We start from the raw sequence: 20,917 nt of genomic DNA, 5'->3' as shown, positions 1-20,917 counted from the left end.
ATCTGGTCTTAAGATGACAACTCTTACCATAACGTTAAAGCTCTTCGTTTCAATGATCCAGATATAGTCACAAATTGGTATTCGACAAGTCTACTACTACCATTTTTTTCTAGTACTTCAGAGACAGTAAGAAGAAGCTAAGTAGGAGAATGCCACCCCCAGTCCTCCAAGTCCTCCCTTAGCTCACTGACATTCTTCCGTCCTTGCAAGACTAGTGGTTCTATATCTAATTTACATAACCAAAAGGGTATAAATATTTATTGCTTTAGCTCCACGCCTCCATCTGATCCAACAAAGGCAAAACTCAATTGATTCAACTGGCAAGAAACGATATTACCAACGTCTAACCAAAGGCAGGCAAAACCAAATACCTATTGGCTATTGTGATTGATCCCTTCTGACCGCATACAATCGAGTAAATTGATATCTATCAAGATTGAGTGCATGTGAGGACTAATCTGCTACCACAGTGGGCATTAATCTCCATCAAACATTGGTAATCTGGTAAAATTTTACCCACGCGGTGTTTACACCAAACCATAACCCAAATAGCAAGCAATAAAGAGAAATATAACCAAATTGATGGGTGCAAACTAAAAACGACTACAAATACTTTAGATGTCCAGAATGACCAAATATTAATCTGATAATAAGAAAGTGGGAAAAGGAATATACGTTCATGACTGATAAGCTCATCACATCTGGAAAGAGAATCGACTATAAAATGGGAGAAATCTGCTTGAAGTAACCTTTGCAGATTAACAATATCACATTCTTGAAAGTTATACCTACATCTGCATCAAATCCTCATTGTCATTCCATTATGTGAAAAAGAACTTCTATATATACCACCAGTGGCAATCTTTTAGCAACCTTTCCAGCCCCCATGGTAACTAGAATATCCAAATACTCTCAGTGTTTGAATCAAAATGTATTAGGCAGATATAACATATTTTTCTACTCAAAACTTCATTTGTGGTGAAGACCAGCTCCCCAGAAAGGCATTGCTGTCCACCAGTACAGCGCATTCACCTGACAAAAACCACAGAAACATGATAAGAAACTTAAAGCCCCAATGCTCTCTCTAAGCATACCAAAGGTTTTAGTAGTTGTGCTCAAAGCAAAACTATAATGGTGTGAAGATTAAAACATGCACACCAGACCTAAGAATAGAAGGTCCTGAAAGGAATTGGAGAAATATTGAAACCTGACTCCACCTCGAGATGTCATCCACCCACCCATATAATGCACTAATGCATAATGTCAAGATATAAAACCAATGAAACATCTCTGTTCCCACAACAAAGTAAGAATTAACTCAACAAGAGATTTCAAGCAACCAGCAGGCTGTTAGCAGCATACAGATACATTGAAAGTGAACTTCCTCTTTCTTAATGGAGAAAATGAAAAAACTAGTCCTTTATGTTTGAGGGTTGGTCTAAACCTTCAAGTGAAATTCTTCTTTGTTAGCAGCATACAGTGTCACGTACTAAGGCTGTTGTTGATGGAACAAATGAGATAAAATGTTGATTCATTCGCAAGGGTCGAAGAAATCAAATGGTGTATTTAATTGGCTTGAAAAAGATTTTTCTTAGCAAGAGAGAATTTTATCATTTTCTCTTGAGTTATGCACGCATAAGTTTTTCGCATAAGCTAGAATTATAAAAACTTCAGTTTAAAAAAAAAAGGGGTTGTGTAAAAATCAAAATTAAAAGAATTAAAAGAAATGGTAAGAAATTTGCAACGGTTTGTCAAAGGGAAAGGAAAGTAATAAGCTCATCATAGTGAATAACAAACAAAATTTCTACCTCTGATGCTTTCCTGATTCAACTAAAATCCACAATTTCATTCACTATGAGAGCCTGATGCGAGAAGCCCCATCTGTTAAGTAAGATGACTCATATGCTCCAGTTTATCACAATCACTCTCTTGAACTCCTGGAATATCCTCTTCTTTTGCTAAACCATCTTCTAATGCTAGAGAACCAATCTCATCCTTATAGCCAGTGAGAGGGCTTGCTAAAAGAATCTGGTCCCAGAAAATGTCATTAATGCCTGGAAGCTTAGGCATCTCGTCCGGAAAGACATCATCTGTAGAAAATCCATCAGGGACAATGGATGCTACACCATCCACAATACCTTGCATTGCGTCAATGTATGGCATACCCCCGGTCTCTGACCGCTTAAGGTCAGTTATTTCAAGAGTTTCCGGAGTATTGATCCCATGTCCCGAAAATTCAGGGGTCACATGGTCTGTCTGAGAGTTGATCGCATTTAATTCAGAAAACTGAGGGACCTTGTCCTCCCCAGGAACCAGACTAGGGGAATACTGGATCTCAGGAATGACAGAAAAACTAGAGTTGAATGGAAATCCTGAATCTAACATCACATGAGATTGTGAAGAAGTTGCCAATTGCGAAAGCGTAACCCCAGAAATATGAGGGGATAAACCACCAGTCTCTAATGTATTTTCAAAAGACCGGGCACGATTAATCAAGAAACCATGTGTATTCTTAAGTTTGGTTTCCAGCCTACCAGATGTATTAAATTTCAGGAGCTTCTGCAGCAATGCTTGTGCTGCCTCATTCATTAAAGGCTGGTAACGGACTATCTGCCTGTCACGCAAAGTACTGACCTGCTTGCCTGCATAATTTTCTTCTTCCTGGTTGGGGAATCTCCTCTTCTTAGTCATCCCAGTAATTAGCCTTTTACCTTCATTCTGTTGATGAACCAGTTCAGCTATAAAGCCAGGGCTCTGCAAGGCCTTAGCAAGGAATGACATCGCTTGTTGTTCCCTTTGCTCCATTAACTGAAGACGCTGCCCAACATTCTCCAAGCGGTGATCTGTTGCCTTCTGCTGCTGCCTCAACTTGATTAGCTCCTCCATATGAGAACTTTTATCTATTTTAAGCCTTTCCACCTCTTCTTCAATTCCAATCTTCCCAACTTCAACACAAGATCCAACAGATAAACTTTGCACTTGGGAGGCAGTTTCCTGATGAACCTGCATTTGAGAGGGTTTTCGCCTACTTATAGTCTTCAAGAGGTGCTTGTGGCCTCTAAGAAATCCCTCATTTGCAAATTCCCAGCAGTCTGGATCAACCTTCTTGTAACCCTGGTTGATGAAAGGGGAAAGCAAACTGTAAAAAGAGTTAAGGTTGCCCAACATATACAAAGAGTATTTGTAACCGAAATACACAGACAACGGACACTGTTTTAAAATACACAGACAACAGAGACTGTTTTAAGTATTAGCTGCATTACACAAGAAACTAACTCCCTCGTCATAATTAGAAGAGATTCTCATCGTCGATCAATGACAGAGTTGTTGCAGTATCACACAGATACACTTCATTTGATGTCTTGAAATGGTTATTCGGCAGACAGGAATAGCAAATGATTGGAATGCTAAAATTAGAAGTTGTTGGGAATCGAGTCATGTGAGATTGTAATACTTGTATCGTGATTTTGTTTTTATCAACTTTTTCCAACAAAAATGTCTTCGCTTGGTAACGATTTATTCAATATTTCAACACATGCAACAAACATATTATAAACAAAAATATTGCTGTTACTTCTTTTTTCTTTTTTTTGTGGTGGGGGTAAACCAGACTTTTTTCTGTTGGAATACTGTCATCCCATGAGAAAACATTACAAGCCCCTAACCCAGTTTTGCAAAACACATCAAACTCGGAAATTAGCATTTATCTTCCAAATATTGAATTCAAGATTGGCCCTAAACGGAAACTTCCAAAAGATTAAGTCTGGTGTACAAACTCTGCAACTGCTTCTCAAATTAAAGTACCATTCATCAGTTTCTAATATCCCTGATGAGACCCTACCACAAGATTTAAAGAGAAGGGAAAATACTTCCAAAACAAAGCGTCAAGCCCCCAACTGAAACTTCAGTACCTACGACAGCTTCTGTTTGATTTAAACAAGAGTGCAGATGGATTAATGAGCTTCTGCAGTACATTAACTCTTGATGACATAGTTTTAGTTTTTATGGATCATTATACAGCACTATTAGCAGTATCTTGCATGATACCTTTGAGCTTACTGGGCACTTTGTCCTTGCACCTCCTTGGTGCTCCTTCTCTAAATAAATAGAAGTCCTTTTACAGAACCTATGCGTACATAGCGATTGCCTCAAGTCACCCCAAGTTTTTCTACTTTAGTTATTCGCCATGGCCAACTAATAATCAGTTTACGCAGCACGGAATTTGCTAATTATGTAACTGAATTGCAGGAAGGAAAAGTTTCCAATTTAACTAAAATCTTTGAATGATATTCTGGAAATAATATATTAAATCAGAAATTCTATTCTAATTAGATAGAAAGTTCTGCCTATTTGCTCAAAGTTTTGCTCCATCTTTCCAACTCAATGTGCTACATATAACCTCAAATCTCAGGATGAGTTATCAACAAATAGAAGTCGAATAAGCTATCTTATAGTGAGAGCTAGAACACAACCGATCCAAGTAAAAACACCTAAAACAACAAATATACAGAAAAAACGTAAATAAATTTTGCAGAAGCAATCAGCTGTGTCTCAATCCCAGACTAATTAGAGTTGGCTATATTCAAATTATTGGTATATTTCCACTCCACTCTGACCAATTTCATTTCAACATACACTAATCCACATTAGCTACATTCAGAAACCAATTCAACACTTCAAAAAAATGGTTCATTTAGGGTTTTAAGTAAATTGCTGCAAACACGAACATCACAAGCAAAAACATAAATCGAAATATAGGAGGATTACGAGCGATGAAACAAAGATGAATTTTATTTATTTACTAACATAAGTATTCAACTGCCTGACGAAGCTGGAGAAGTTATTGTGCTTAAAATACTTTGGCAAAATATCCCTAGAAAACTCGGGCACATTCCAGACGACGAAACTGTTATTACTCTTACTCCACGACACAACAGAGTCCGTTGATAGATCATCCACCATGTCATACGTCTTGCTCAGAAAAGGCGGTGGCGGATTTCCTATCTCAACAGCTCCTTCCATTTTTTTCTCCTTCTGACGGTGCTCTGTTTATTCACCTGATAATACACAGACACAGATAGAAAGAAGCAGAAATTACACGAGACACTAGAAAATATACTATGTAGGTCTCGCGATTCGAGGAGATTGTGAGACGGAAGATTTTTAATTGGGAAAAAGGTGATAAAGAGGAAGTAGCAGACTGAATTACTCAAAGAATAAATGCGCGAGATTTTTTATAATTGATTAATTAATAATACAATAATAAATTAATAAATTATATTTATAATATTTTTTATATAAAATCCTTATTTAGGATTAATTTTCATATTTTCATTTTTTATTGTTTTCAATTCTTGATTGTTTTAGGAGATGTCATTGTTTGCTTTAGAGTAAGATGTAATATGTTAATTCATGTGCATGTCATTTGATTTGTCTCCTTATTTTTAAGTGATTTTCAACTGTTAAACTGATACGATCAATATATGATAGATTGATATCTTAATAGAAAAAATCTTTTTTGCTAAAGATTTTTTATATATATTTAAAGCGCAAAATTGAGAATTCTAATTGAGGGAGAATTAGTTGTTCTAAAAGTGAAAAGACATGTAAATAAAGTTTAATTAGTTTGTTAAAATAAAATTAACGTGATAAAAAATTAAAGGCTTACGAAACAATTTCAAGGCTTAAATGCGCTCGATTTTTTCTAATAATGTGCAGCAACAAGAAGCCAACTGATTTGAGTATAGTTGACAAAGAGGTACCCAAGTTAATCACATCTTTAGACTTGGTGAGGGAGAAGGACTGAAGGAGCATAAGTACAACTCCATTTGAAGTACCATAAAAGTGCCTATGGAAAACTCAGTTCTAGTATAACATACTAAACATGGCAACGTTCTTCACACAATTGTGTTAACCCCCCACCCCACCCCAGCAAGTTTGGGACTAGCCTGGTTAGAAGGAAGGTCAGAGATCACACACCAACTTCAGGTCAAAAGAATCTTATCACCAAATCTAAACCAATAGGATTAAGCAGCAACCTCATAGAGTATGCAATAGGAATTCTTGGTGTTTAATGAATTGCAGCATCACCGCTATATACCACGGGGGTAACATAACAACACTTTCAGGTCAGTGCTGCAAAACATTCAACTTCCTTAAACATCTCTGCCAACAGAACCACACAAGTAATCCTAGCAGAGACGCTAAAGTTACCCTGGCACTTTGGGTAACAAGTGCAGCACTTGAGGCACCAATGTCATAGTTATAACAAGTACATTGTCCCAAAAATTGCAAGTCCCCGACCATTTACCCACAAAGACCCAGAAGCATCCTTACATCACTAATTTCCAGACAGAAGTTATAATTAAGCGATGTTAATCAACTATATCTAATTATGCATTGAACCACGTCTAATTTTTCTGACCCTGTATTGAGTAGTTATATGAGTAATTGGTGCGAGCAGGGATGACTAGGCATTCAACCTTAGAAGGTGCTCACTTAATGACAACAGCTAGGATTAAGATGTTTATCTTTGTACATTGTAGATCTGAAAATTTAGGCCCTGTGGGTAAATTATAAAGTTTGTAACACCTTAAACAATTGGTATGGTCTAACATTCAGATTCTCACACTTGAAGAACTTAAATCTTGATGTTAACTGTTAGTGTGATCTAAGTGAACCATAAATCGCAATCCATTCAAGAAACAATGCCACCAACCCATGACACACCAAATTTTCTAGCCCTCCACTTCACCACCTCTACTAAGCCTAATAACATCAGCTTCAACTGTGAAAATCATTAATAACATTTTGCATATGGAATTTCATTAAAAAAACATGAATAAACAAAACAAATGCATCTTGGATGACAGCAAAATACTAACTCTATGACTTCTTGAACCAATTACCCAGAAAGGCAACCAAAATATTGAACGATTTAGCAAGAAAGGAAAAAGGCTCAAGCAATCTCAATATTAAGCATGTATTGAAAACACCAATTCCTCAAAACTAAAAACTCCATTCAACAGAACATGTTGAAACTTTGAAGTATTATCATCCGGTTCCAAATTATTCCACGTCTCAATTACTAAACTTAAGAAAAAACGAGAATGAAAGAGAAGCATCAATTGCACCAGAAGTCAGTAGACTTCACCTAACAATTTTAAGTGATTAGAGCAGGTAGCCTCTTTTGATTCGCATCTACCTCAACAAGCAGGATTATTTCAAACACTTCAGCATCATCTGCAGCAAAGCAGTGAGCTGTTCCCATCTTCTGGAAAATTTGTTACCTGTCATTGAAATAAAACAGTAAAAAGCTAAATGTAGAACCACTACACTGGCCTATAATGATCATGAGAAGCCTAATGAGACTCATTGTTAAGCTTCTCGCGGGCAATATCTAGGAAAAATGCAGTCATCATAGTCTCATAGTTTGGCATTTTAGCATAGCCAGGGAAATAATTGATATCAATGACAAGATATCGATTTCCAACTTTTTCATCCCTTATCATATCAAAGTTAAAAAGATGCAACTTCAAAGCATCCCTCAACTGATTAGCCACATCTGTCACAAATTTCGAAGGAGGCATCACCGCCTTCTCAATCAGTTCAGCAAAACTATCATCATTCTGATCTTGAGCAGTTAAATTAGATATCTGCGCAAAAGATATCAAATTCTCTAATGTCCCCAATTTATCTTCCGGAATATCAGGCAACGACCTCCTTTTCACATATTTCACATGCTCCCCAGCTACATAAACCTTGAAAATAACTCCCCCATGGTTCACAAATTCCTGTAAAACAATTGGGGGTTTCAACCCTTCTAACCCTTCTGGCTTCAAAACCAAAGACATTTGATGAGAATCGGCAGTGCCGTTCGCAATCAACGGCTTAGCAATGACTGGGAAATGTAACCCTTGACTAGTGATAGCGTCCAATAGGGATTCCGAATTTTCTTCAACGAAAATCTGAATAGGGATTCCTATAGTTTCGTTATCTCCGTCAATTTTCAATCCTTTGACGACTTCGAGCATTGTGAGCCGATTGTGAAGCTTTTCAATGGCATCGATTGGATCTACTATAATGGTGGTTGGGTTCAGAAAGGCGAATTCTTCTAACTGTTTCCTCCATTCTGGACCGTATAGCTTGTGGAAAAGACAATCATAAGGACCTTGTTCGATTAATGGTTTGTCAAGATCGATGGAAATTAGATCAATACCATTTTCTTGAGCGTGATTGATGAGTGAATCTTGAATAAAGCTTGAAACTTTCTTCGATGCAAGTACGTAACCAAAGCGAAATCGCCTTTCAGACATAGGTGTTTATCGAATTGAATTGAGATATGAAAAGCAAGAAAATGTTGAAGAGGAGGATTTTGATTTTGGGAGGCAGTGCGATAAGGAGAGTGATGCGTTTTACTTGCTAGTGTTTCTGTGGGGTGGGATATTCTAGGACTTGAAAGTCGCGCCCCACTTGGCATTTAATTTGATTCATTTGACACTAATTCCTAGATTACACCCTCCAAATTTGATTGGACACCAACCTTTTAAAAAGAAACTGTACAAGTGTAAAGTTCATACTTACATTTTAGTGCACATCAAATATGTTTTTCTTTTTTTTTTTAATTTCTTAAAAAATTATTTTTAATTTAAGATCATAAAAATTAAAGGTAATTTGATATATTTGACATATATTTTATTTAAGATTATAAGACTAAAAAAAAAATTACGTTCTTAAATTTAAGGTCAATCAAAATAGAACAAATAAGTTTCCAAGCGTGTCTTAGTAAAGATTTGTATTTCAAAGTGAAAATTAGTGGACACTTGCTCATAATATAACCTCACTAGTTTAACTGAGACAAATGTATGTTGAAACCAAGTGCAATTCAGAAACCAAATACATAGACGACAAAGCTAAAAAGAAATGGTGGCAAATATAAAGGATAATCCTAACATGACAAATTGTAGTTGAGAAACAAATTCCCCCAAATAATAAGAACAGAAAACTAAAGATAATACAACTTTTTTTCTTATGTAATTAAGCCCCTATTAGAAAATATAAACAAATAAGAAAACAGTTGATAACTGGTCAATTACTTCTGGCTGCTGGTGTTTTTCTTCTTCAGTAGACTTCCAAATTTATGAAATAATGGTTTTTTCTTCTTCTGATTTTGCTGCTTAGTAGGAGATGTACCACCATTCTCATAGGGCTCTGAGTTTTCGTCTGCCTCTCTTTCCCACATTTTATGCTCACCTTTTGCCAAATCAACATCTTCCTTTGCTTTGCTCTCGAATTCATTTAGTTTTCCATTTGAATTATCGACAACTTTAGAGGCCTTAAGATCAGCTTCATCATGTGAAGTGATTTTGACTTGTTCAGGCTTTTCATCAACATGTTGCTCAGATTGATAAGGTGGAAGTTCCATCTTAGGCTTCTCTATTTGATCAGAGAATTTCACTACTTTTGGGAGCATGTTGTAGTCTTTTTCACTATCAGAAAGCTCTCCACTTGCTTCAGGTTCATTTTTGGCTAATGATTCTTCAAGCAGCATGGACAACTCCTCAACTTTCTTCAAAGATGCAGCTTCTCTACTTCGAAGCTCCTCATTTTCGCGAACAATATTCTGCATTTCATTTTCTTTGTCCGCTAAACGTTCCTTCACCCTCATGCTCTCATCTTTTGCTTCACCAAGGACCTCTTTCAAAAAAGTCACCTCAGATTCAGATTTCCTTAGGGAATTCTTCAAATAAGCTTCTTCGTCTTTTTTGGCACAAGCTTCTTCCTCAGCATCTTTTAGCATATTTACCAATCTGTTTATTTCTTTTTCCATTAATGAATTTTCTTCTTCAGTCTTATTCATGCAACTCATCAGATGAAGCTCCTTTTCCTCCCACTCAGCCTTCCATTTCTCTAGTCCGTCTTTGGATTGTTCGATAGAATTGGTAAGAACATCAAGTTTCTCTTTTGCTTCATCAAGCATGCTTTCGTATTTTTCCTCTGTTGCTTTCAATTCCAACTTCAAATCTTCAAGTTGTGTTTCATAATGTTCATGTTGATCAGCTTGGTTAGACAACAACCTCTCTCTGGCTTCTCTTGCTTCTGAAGAAACCTCATGCAAAGCTGATGCCAAACTTTCCATTGCCTTCTTACTTTTTTCTTCCTCCTCCGTGGAGCTTTCCAAATCATTTACAAGTCTGTTCTTTTCTTCTAATAGTGTTTGAACACTGGCTGCTGCTAGTTTTTCATTCTCCATAGCTCGAATCTTCTCCTCTTTCACTGTTTTAAGATCACACATAAGAGAATCTACCTTCTTTCTCAACTCAGACGCCTCTTCCCTGGACATTTGAGCATGATGTTCTGATTCCTCAAGATCGCCTTTCTGCCTCGCCATTGACATCTCCAGTATGCGCACCTTCTCCTTGAGATATGCAATCTCAGATTCTGCATCATGCACCAGATCATTGCTTGCTTCCAGTTGTTTCATGACCGACTCAAGGGTTGCTGATGTAGATCTCTCTAAATGGAGTGCTTCCTCAGCCTGAGCATCGAGTTCTTCAACCTTCTTCTTCCATTCCTCCAATACATTATGCGCGCAAGCTTCAGCCATCTTAGCAGCCTCCAAATCGACATTAAGTTGCTTCACGATAGCTTCTTTTTCCACCAATTGAGCTTCATAACTTTTTGTTTTCTCGAGTTCTTGTTTCAGTGTCTCTATCTCAAGTTTCAGATCATCCACCAGCTTATTCTTCTCATTAACCTCCGTTTCATTCCAAGAGATCCTGGAATCAAGTAAAGATTTCAATCTCACTAACTCAGCTGAGAGGATTTCCACCTTCTCTGCATGAGTTTCAGCAATTGTTGCGGCATCCTCAGCATTGCTAAGTGCCTTATTTTTGGCCTCACAAGCCATGGCCAATTCGCGCTTTACACGTTGAAGTTCCCGTGTAGCAGAGAGGAGAGAAGCCACATCCACAGCATGTTGGTTCCTCACAGCTTCGACTTCATTCTGCCATTCCTCTTCTTTCTTCTGAGCAGCTTCAAACCTCACCTGTTCCATCTCAACAACACGAAACGTTTCAATTTCAGAGTTCTCTTCCGCTTGCTTTCTAGCAACCAAAGCTTCTCTCAGCTTCTCATTTGCTTCCTCAGACAATTTCTGAGATTCCTTCACTTCTTCAAGAGCTTGCACATTTTCCTTTTCAACCAAAGCCAACATCTCCTTGGCCTTCTTAAGGTCTTCTCGAACAACATTTAATTCAGCTTGCAGCTCTGATGGCTTCAGGATCCGTGTTGGCTTTTTCTGATAAGGATTAAAATCAAGCAAGTAATGTAAATCAGAATGCATAAGTTAAAGAAGACAAAAAAGTTTCATTGAGACAAATAGAAATTCAAAATTTCATGAAGACCTTTCTTTATTTTGCTCAACGTAATGCCACAGCATGACCAAGACAATGCAACTCAAATTACATCTCTTTACACACATAACATCAAATGGATTTTGAGAAACTCACATCAGGTAGAGTACTGAGTTTAGAGGTCCGCCGTTCCACTGAAGGCTTAGAGGTAATAGCAGATCTAACAGTCTTATCAACTGAACGATGCAAATTCTGCAAGGACGAGGGTGAATCAGCATCACATTTAGCCATTCCCCTGCTCACTCTACCGATCCGCCGAGTTGCTGGTGTCGAATTGCTAGGAGTTCCATTTGGAGTTGATCTGGTGCAAATTCAAATACACCCCAATTAGGTAAACCTGATACTCCAAGCAATTCAAAAAAAGTAAAATCACAAGATCAACCCCATCCCGCACCCCCACAACATCCAATTAGTAATTTGCAAAAGGAAATTAGAATAATCCATGCCAAAGTTAGAAACTTTTTATCAGAATGTAGTATCCAAGCTATCTTTTTCTCCTTATTTATTGTTTTCTTTTGACTTTTTGGCAGCACTAGCAAGAAAGAAGTAGGTGCACCAGAAATTTTTTGCCAAATTGAGTGAAATTTTAGATCCTTAGATCAAGCCAGATACCATAACAAGGCAACATTACAATACAAGATGCTTAAAATCATAGACATTTAAAAAAAAAAAAAGATTACTTTCCAAGAAAGAGGGCCAAAAAAAAAACGGTTACAGACATGTTACAATTGTAAAGACAACCCACAATTCAGATCCATAAGCACTTACTTGGATTTAGTGGACATTGTTGGCTGTTGAAGAGAAACAAGAATGCTACTTTATCAACAGAAGGGAAGACTTGCTACTAAATTTGCAGACATTTGTCTCAGTAACAAAGAGAAAATGTAAGACTGAGACAAATAAAAAGATTGATCAAATTATATCAAGAATGTTAGTATTAACACTGATGGAATAAAGGGAAAATTACAGAGAAAAAAGATCATTTGGGTTGGTGATCAGCCATACTAGAGCAGTTATACTATTTTTTCTATATCAGTTGCAGCTTTTGAATTGGGAGTTAGAATTTACAAGTCTACCCTTCCTGCTTTCAGAAAAGAGGTATTTTTGCTTTTGCAGCAAGGGTAGTAGTAGTAATAAGTTATCTTTTTTTTCAGAAATCTATCTACTTCTTTTTGATTTTTGCAAGTGATAAAGATGGAGAATGGGTCAGGCAGGTTTGCTGTTGTTTTCAAATGGTCTATTTCTATAATGCTTACTTTTCTTTTACAGAAAGGAAAAGGATAGTCTTACAGAATTAACCAACTTTATTAAGTAACCAATAATCATACACCTCTCTTCAATATTTTTTTCTTAACTACTCTTTGAGATTCTTTAAGTTTAAACTGATGCAAGTACGTTTGATACGATGGGACCTTGTTCTTGTCCCTACAACAAAGCTGATTTAAAAGCAGTTGATGAATATTGAATGCTCAAAAATATACTTTGGTAGTGAAGGTAAATTTATAAATAAATAATTACGTATTTGAATAAAAATATTGAAATTGATAATAACCAAGTTAATAAGTAAAAGTGGACCAAAATTTCAACGTGGATAGGATAACACTATCTGAATTTTAATGTACCATGTCATTTACTAGCTATAAAATTTTGGCGTGTAAGTCCAACAAATCTATTAAGGAAAGATGAGGTGCAATGACACCTTCTCGATTCACCATTTGCAACGAACAACCAATTTACAAAAATCAAAATAGGTAAGTTTTCTTCGTTTAATGTTAGTTTAGGAGTATTGTGCTAATTCTATAAATAGTTCTTAATATGGAGTATATATTTTCAGTGAAATTACATTTTAGTGACTCATTTCTTTTACTTTGAAAGTCTAATCCAGTACCTTAAAAAATCTACTGTACTTTTTTTTGGTTTCGAATGATCTTGTCCAATTTTGATGTTATTTATATGACTTTTTGATTTGGTCAACCTTGTCTCTTAACCTTGATTTAGTCAACTATTTATATGACTACTTGAAAATGTCTCAAATTTTAACGATGGAAAAAGTAGATATTCATTTTTAGATTTCAATTCACACCATAGATTTTATGTTACAGATTACATTTTAATTTTAATATAATTATAATGTATATACTATTTGCATAACACGCGTGCTAAACAATATTACAATCTAATAAAAGTGAATAACAAGCACCTTTTGTTTAATGTGTGTGTTTTCTGAGACTCACATTCAATTAAAGGATATTCCTGTTCTTTTATTTTAAGATTATCTACTTTACAATTGCTTCTCTATATTGTTCAACGTGTACACTTGATTTCTCCGTCAATCTTATCCTCTAACTTACCTCCTTCGACCAAATAAACAACTCACCTCCAATCACTTCCCTCTCTAGAACGTCCACTCCATGTCTCTCCTCTTGTTCTTAATTTTACATTTCTGTGGATTTTAGAATTTCTTCTTATCTCAGAGAAAGAATACTATTAATGTTGTTTCGTCAAAATTTATTTTATGATTATTTGGTTCTTTCAACTGCTTTGATTTTGATAGTTTTTAAATTATAAAAAAATAATTATCTATAATTCTCTTTATGTAATTTTTAATTATTTTTGAAAAAAAAACCAATTATGACTGAGGTTTATTTGGCATGACTTCAATAAGTCGGAGCCCTAAAAAGTTTCATAAAAGGGGTGAAAAAAATAATAAAATAACTCCTCAAAACTTTCTAAAACGGATGAGGTAAATAAATCTCTATTTACTTTCAATTAGTTTTAACTTGTATTTTTCCACTTTGATTTTATGTTACTCATTACAATTTAGTTTTAATATAAGCATATTGTATACTACTTGCATGGGACCTACGCGTAATACACATGTCAAAACTAATAGAATTTAATTAGAGGGAATAATAAACACATCCTTATTAACATGTGTACTTTCTGAAATTCACATTCAATTCGAAAATATTCATATAATTTTATTTTAAGATTTTTTATTTTGCAATAATTTCTCTGTAATATTCGACGTGTACACTTGATTTATTCGTCAATTTTATCCTCTAGCGCACCTCCTTCAAGCAAATAAACAATTCGTCTTTAAATACCCCATCTTCAAAATGTCTACTCTCTCCTTTCCTCTTGTTCTTAATTTTGCATTTCTGTGAATTTTAGAGTTTCTTCTTATCTTAAGTGAGGGTATCGTCAATGTTGTTTCCTGGCAATTTATTTCACAATTAGTTATGTCTTTCGGTAGTTTAGTTTTTGATAGTTATAAATTATAAAAAATAATTATCTATAATATTTTTTTATGTATTTTTTAATTATTTTTGAAAAAGAATCAAAATTTTAATTAGGATTAACCGATTAAGGGTATTTGGCATGAATTCAATTAGTCAAAGCCCTAAAAACAATCTGTAAATCGGGTGGGAAAGGAAAAACCTCAAAACTTTTTAAAATGGATCGGATGGCCTAAACAAGTCCCTATTTACTTGCAATTAATTTCAATATTTTTCCACTTTAGGTTTTATGTTTCTTATTACATTTTAGTTTTATCATCATATTGTATATAGGACATACATGCAACACACGTGTCAAACACTAGTATTATCCGGTAAGAGAGAATAACAAGCACTTTCTTGTTAATGTGTGTGTTTTTTGGAATTCACATTCAATTCGAGGGTATTTCTATTATTTTATTTTAAGGTTATCCATTTTACAGATGTTTCTCTGTATTGCTCTATAGGTACACTTGATTTCTCTTTCAATATTATCCTTTAACTCACCTGCTTCGATCAAAAAAATGACTCACCTCCAAAGACCTTCCTTCCCAAGACGTTTACTCTTTATATCTCTTCTTATTTTTTTAACTCCACATTATGTAAATTTAAGATTTTCTTCTTATCTTACGTGAGTCAATTAATAGTATTTTTTTATTTGATAATTTATTTCACTATTATGTAGGTTTTTCGATTGCTTTAATTCTGATAGTTTTAAATTAGAGAAAAAAATTATATTTATAATACTTTTTTTCGTAATTTTTGGTTATTTTTGAAAAAGAAACTTCAAAAATTTCAATTAGGATTGAGATTTGTTTGGTGTGAGTTCACTTAAATCGGAGCCCCTAAGGAAATCCCAATTTAAGACAATCTATCATCTGACCGGAAATTGTCCGATTTTCAGTGGCATTGCTATTTTGGAGGAGATAAGGGTCGATGAGTTGACGACCCACCACCGCCGCTCCTCCTCCCCTTTTCTCTCATTTTCGTCTATCAAACATCGAAACCCCATAATCTTATCTCTGTTAAATCCAATTTTTAGTCTTGAGATTCTGTTTCCTTTATCGGAGTTAACTTTAATTAACTGTTTCTACACTTACTAATCTTGAATTCCCTAATTTGTGTAGTCTTTCCTTTTCTGTAGCTTCTGTTTTTCCATCTGGGGTTGCTGGGTTTTCTTTCTTTTCTGTTACTAGTAATTAATATGACCTAGGGTTTTTGAAGTGCATTGTATTTTAGCACGAGTTGGTCAATCTCGTTTCATTACTTGTTGTACTATACTTAATTCTCTTTTTGCAGTTTGAATTAGGGCATTGTACCCACTAAAGGAGCAATTTTGGTTTTCTGTAATAATCAAGTGAAAAAGGTAGGATTTTTAGCTTCCAACACTCCTTATTTTCAAGAGGAAAGTTTCTTAAGTTAGTTACTTTTTTTTTGTTTCTTTTCCTTTCTGGAAAATAAGTGTGTTGGGATGTTTTTGTTGGTTTGAGGTTCCTGCTTTCTCATTCTTTTGAGGTATGGCTGTCAGTGTGTAAATCTTTTTGCTCATGGTTTGAGCTTTCTTGTTGTTTTATGTCATGTATCTCAATTTTATCAGTTTTGGGAATTGAACATCTTGGGTAGTCAGATCTGCTGTTTTAATGGATTTTACGGGTGAAGCTGGTTTTGCTGGAGGGAATGTGATCCCAGATTCCATAGCCAGTGGTGGTGGTTTTGACAGTTGGGGTCCTAATTTTTCTGACCAGGCAGTTTGGGCTACTGAGGATGATTATAAAGCCTGGAACACTGGTCCCTTTTGTGAAACCCCTTCCAATTCCAGTCAGGATGGGAGGCATTCACAAAACAGGTCCGGGAGTGAGCCTCCCAACAAGAAGTCAAGGAATGTGCAGGATTCAGATGCTCGCATTATAGTCACCAGTAGCTCTAAAGCAATCGGAAAGATGTTCTTTAAAACTAAATTGTGTTGTAAGTTCCGTGCCGGTGTCTGCCCCTATGTTACTAATTGTAACTTTGCTCATGGAATAGAGGAGCTTCGCAAACCACCCCCAAATTGGCAAGAGATAGTAGCTGCACATGAAAATGAGCGGGGAGTAATGGTGGAACTGAGAGAAGAACACCAGATACCAATATTGAGCTCTCCGGAGTTACGTGGGGAGTCTCAAAGGTCTGCTAAAGGGAGGCACTGCAAGAAGTTCTACACTGAAGAGGGATGTCCTTATGGAGATAGTTGCACTTTTCTTCACGATGAACAATCACGGTCTAGAGAGAGTGTTGCAATAAGCGTGACTCCTACTGTTGGTGGATTTGGAAATAATGCTACTGGAGCAATCCAAAAGCCTTCAAACTGGAAGACAAGAATTTGTAATAAGTGGGAGACTACTGGTTATTGCCCATTCGGCAGCAAGTGTCATTTTGCTCATGGTGTGGCAGGTATGGATATAACCTTTTGCTTATTTGTGGTGTAGGGAGATATGATATCAATTTATACATTGAGATTGCTGAAGATTGATGATTAATGATTGATTTTGCTTTGCTGCAATTGTTGATCTGCTTGATTAAATTTTGTTTAGGTGAAAATGCAAGTGGATAAGTGTATTAAGGTTCCCTTTATCTTTTATGGTGGATAGCAGCTTACCTCATCATCTATCAATGTTTATAATGAGATTGCTTAATAATGATGATTTATATTGATTTTTGGCTTGCTGGAATCAGGGGCGGAACCAGAATATTTGATAAGGGGGTTCAAGAAAATTAAAAAATAAGGGACTGAATGAAAAAAGTAAAAAAATGTGTCATTGCCAAGAGTCGAACCCGCGACCGCGGGCTCAATCACAGGCACCTAGGCACCTTATCCACTGATCCACAATCTCCATTTGTTAAGGGGATGCAAAAATAATATTTGTACATGAATAAAAAAATTTGCAGTATATATATAGTGCAATTTTCCGATGAAGGGGGTTTAGTTGCTACCCCTCGCACCCCTGTAGCTCCGCCCCTGGCTGGAATGCTATGTGAAAATGCATGTTGATGAGTGTATTAAGGTTCCTTTGTCTTTTAAGTTTTATGGTGGACAGAGACTTGCCTTGTCATGTTAAAAGTGTAAACTTGAAATTAGACAAGCTGAAAATACCATTAAATAGACTGGAGTTTCTTTCAATATAGGATGACTTCAATACTTATGAAAGTATTACCTGGGAAATTCTCCAAAATTGATATATGGTTGGGAGACATAACAATGGGTTCTTTTTTCTCATTGAATGATAACACAGTAGTAATTTGGTCTAATCTGATCTACCTTTCTGTCCATTTCTACAACTTTAAGAATCTCTTTTTCTTCTTTGTTATGCTCACCTATACTTCCCCACCACTTCTATCTCCTCTTCTGTTGAAGCCATGCCAGCAAAACCCCTTTTAAACTCCGGTCGCAACAAGTTACATTTACCTCTCTTGTAAATTCTATGCTATAACTATGGGAATCTCTACCTACGAGGTTGTTAAGAATTTTGGTGGGCATGGAAATTAGAGAATGTGCTTTTCTACAATCCATTTGTTGGATAGATGGAAGATTTTTTTTTTTTAATCGGTATAATTGATGGGAGTGCTATTCTTGGTTCACTGGGAAATGTCATTGACGTTATGATTTTAGTGTTGCTCTAAGTTATCTATCTTACCTCTGTTTGCCATATCAATTAACCTAATTTTTCTTGTTCTCAACTAGTCTGCTTAATAGCTGTACTCACTCTCGTCATTATCCTCCTCTTTATTGATACCTTTATATATGAGATTATCTGTTGAATGACATCAGATACCAAACTCATTACATTTTTTATATGTATGGTTAGAATATTAGGTGAATATGTATGACTTTACATAGGTAAGGCTTTAAATACTTGTGCCAAACGATAAAATACGACTTTACAACTATTAGGGTGTGCCCTTTAAATTGATTAACTTTTGGTGTACCCCTATGTATAAAGATAATCCATATCTTTTTTAAGTCTCTTTACCTTTTGGTATACAGTATACTTCTTCTCCACAATATCAATAAAATATTACTCCATCGTTGCAATTTATGTGTCTTACACTCTTACTTCCCTTTATAATCTATTTTAAAAAGAATGACACTTTCTATATCTGGTAACTCTTTAATTCTAACATCTCACATTTCTTGTTTAAGATCACTAGATTCAAAGAGCATTTTATTACATTATACACATCTTTAGTTTTAGACCACAAGATTCAAAAGTCTCCCTTATTTTTTAGACTTTGTGCCCAGTCAAACCAAGATACACAAAAAAACAGAAGGTACACTTTATTGCAGAAAAAAAAAGAATTATTGGGTTAACATGTGCCTATCCAAAAACAAGGTAAAATGAATAGCAACTCCAAATTGCATGTAATATTCAATATTCTGTGTTGATGCTATTGTATATAGGTATTTAAATTGAATTTCTTTTCCTTTTTTATAAGTTGGATGAAATTGAGAGAAAGGAGTGCCTCCTAGAGTTTAGCTCAATTGGTAAAGGTTGAGAGATTTGTGTCTTAGTTCACAAGTTCGAGCCCTGCATCAAGCGAACCAAGTCCAATATTTAAGTGAAGAAGGTAGAGGGATGGCCCCATCATTCCTGAGTTTCGGAAGCTGTGGTTGGCTCCAGATAGGTTTACCGGTCATCAAAAAAATTGAAAGGACTTTATAATCTAGTGGAAAGGGCTCTCCACCTCCAACCACGATGTTGGATTCAAGTTGCAGAAGCAAAGTGGGAAAAGTCGTTGTTTGGATCCTGGATGGTGAGGTGGGGTTTGTTATATCCAACAAAAAAAAAGAAAAAAAAAAAGGAAAGGCCATGGAATTGAATTTCTGAATCTTGTTATTTGGTCGATGAGTCAACGCAATGACTATGAAATGAAGATTTTAAAGAACTAAAGTCATTAGAAGAGGTTGATTGAAAGTTTGCATAGAGTTATGAAACCTTGGATGTGGAAGAATCTAATAATTTCAGCAGAGATTGTGGAACATCCTAGAGATTAGTGTATGCTGGAGGGCATGTTAAGTAATAAAGATTACAGTTTTCCAGGTAACAGTTAAATATTTAATTATTTTTGAAAGGAAGAAGAAGAAGACAGAAATGTACTGGAACTTGGTGGTGTATGTTTTATGTCAATATTTTCATGTGCAATAGGAAGAGCCTCTTAGGTATCAACTTCATTAATTTCACTACATATGGACATAACCATGGCATTGAATTTCTCTACTAAAAGAACCTTGAGTATCAGGGAAGCAGTTGGATGCTGACTAAAAGTTGGTCATCTTGAAGCTGTCTGGTTTTGCAGTAGAGAGATATTATGGTTTAGGGTAAAGATAATCTGCATGATTGTAAGACCTATATGCTAAGACTCTTAAATGTGCAATTGTTTGGCCATCTTTCAGTTAATTGTTTAGAGGTCTTCTGTGCTAGCTATAGCTGTCTTGTTTCATTGGACCAGACAACAAAATTTTGTTGGATGTTTCCATTTGATCCTCTGCAAACTACTAACTCGTGTTGTTTTGTGGCAGAACTGAACAAGTTTGGTGGAGGACCTGCAGAAACAGAGGGCAAAGATTATGTTTCTGTTCCTACAGAATTAAAGCAGGGAGGGGGTCCATTAAGAGCAACAGAAAGTACAGTGCCGTCAACCATTCCACCACTCCACATGGATGTTTATCATCTGGGGCAGGGTGTTCAGGTACAAAGGCCGACTGGCATAGCTGATAGGCCTGGCCAAAGATTCTTTCAAAAATGGAAAGGCCCGGATAAGATTAGTAAAATATATGGTGACTGGATTGATGACATCGAATGAAAGAGTTGTCCTAATTAACTACTGATCTGTTTACCTAGACACTGAATAGCCAAGGGTTGCTTTCAGCCTAGCATCCAAAGGAATTTTACCTAGTGTTTTTTCGCCCCTCTGAACCAAATTCGGCTTATGCCTAACATTCTTGTGTTAGAGCTACAAACTAGATAACTGCTCTGCAGCCAATGTTTAATCACTTTTCTGTATTATTCACAACTTGTTTTTAAGAATGATAATTGGCTAAAATCTCTTTATTCGAGCCTCTCTGATTTCCTTTTTGTCTTGCGTGGTGATTTTCAATGTACCATAGTCCATATAACCCTGGAAAATGCGAAGAGTCAGTTTCCTCTCACTAGCACAGACATTGGATGTGAGTGTATGAGGTTTTATCTG

General features: G+C 35.8%; 4 protein-coding genes across 5 annotated transcripts; 1 reads left to right on the top strand and 3 right to left on the bottom strand.

The window, feature by feature from the left end:
- Positions 1-559: 559 nt before the first annotated feature.
- On the bottom strand, positions 560-7,258 carry LOC129898906 (heat stress transcription factor A-1b-like). 2 transcript variants are annotated; one of them, XM_055973619.1, is made up of 4 exons: positions 7,154-7,258; positions 4,807-5,057; positions 1,809-3,114; positions 560-1,032 (listed from the first exon to the last, which is right to left on the bottom strand). In XM_055973619.1, the coding sequence occupies exons 2-3, from the start codon at positions 5,020-5,022 to the stop codon at positions 1,885-1,887; spliced, it is 1,446 nt and encodes a 481-aa protein (XP_055829594.1). In that variant the 5' UTR covers positions 5,023-5,057; positions 7,154-7,258; the 3' UTR covers positions 560-1,032; positions 1,809-1,884. The 2 variants fall into 2 exon arrangements, with proteins under 2 accessions (XP_055829594.1, XP_055829593.1); XM_055973618.1 differs by lacking the exon at positions 7,154-7,258 and having other exon boundaries at positions 4,807-5,224.
- LOC129898907 (inositol-tetrakisphosphate 1-kinase 1-like) lies at positions 6,959-8,495 on the bottom strand. The gene has a single exon (XM_055973620.1). The coding sequence runs from the start codon at positions 8,313-8,315 to the stop codon at positions 7,362-7,364; it is 954 nt and encodes a 317-aa protein (XP_055829595.1). The 5' UTR covers positions 8,316-8,495; the 3' UTR covers positions 6,959-7,361.
- Positions 8,496-8,829: 334 nt separating this feature from the next.
- LOC129901368 (WEB family protein At3g02930, chloroplastic-like) lies at positions 8,830-12,581 on the bottom strand. Its single transcript, XM_055976519.1, has 3 exons — positions 12,183-12,581; positions 11,511-11,715; positions 8,830-11,299 (listed from the first exon to the last, which is right to left on the bottom strand). The coding sequence occupies exons 1-3, from the start codon at positions 12,197-12,199 to the stop codon at positions 9,092-9,094; spliced, it is 2,430 nt and encodes an 809-aa protein (XP_055832494.1). The 5' UTR covers positions 12,200-12,581; the 3' UTR covers positions 8,830-9,091.
- Positions 12,582-15,465: 2,884 nt separating this feature from the next.
- LOC129899514 (zinc finger CCCH domain-containing protein 56-like) lies at positions 15,466-20,783 on the top strand. Its single transcript, XM_055974512.1, has 2 exons — positions 15,466-17,122; positions 20,247-20,783. The coding sequence occupies exons 1-2, from the start codon at positions 16,333-16,335 to the stop codon at positions 20,528-20,530; spliced, it is 1,074 nt and encodes a 357-aa protein (XP_055830487.1). The 5' UTR covers positions 15,466-16,332; the 3' UTR covers positions 20,531-20,783.
- The last annotated feature ends 134 nt before the right edge of the window (positions 20,784-20,917 follow it).

Source organism: Solanum dulcamara, chromosome 8 (assembly GCF_947179165.1).
Source record: "Solanum dulcamara chromosome 8, daSolDulc1.2, whole genome shotgun sequence".
In the NCBI taxonomy this organism is placed as follows: domain Eukaryota; kingdom Viridiplantae; phylum Streptophyta; class Magnoliopsida; order Solanales; family Solanaceae; genus Solanum; species Solanum dulcamara.
The sequence above is the reverse complement of the archived record's forward strand: the minus strand, read 5'-3'. Positions and strand labels throughout refer to the sequence as shown.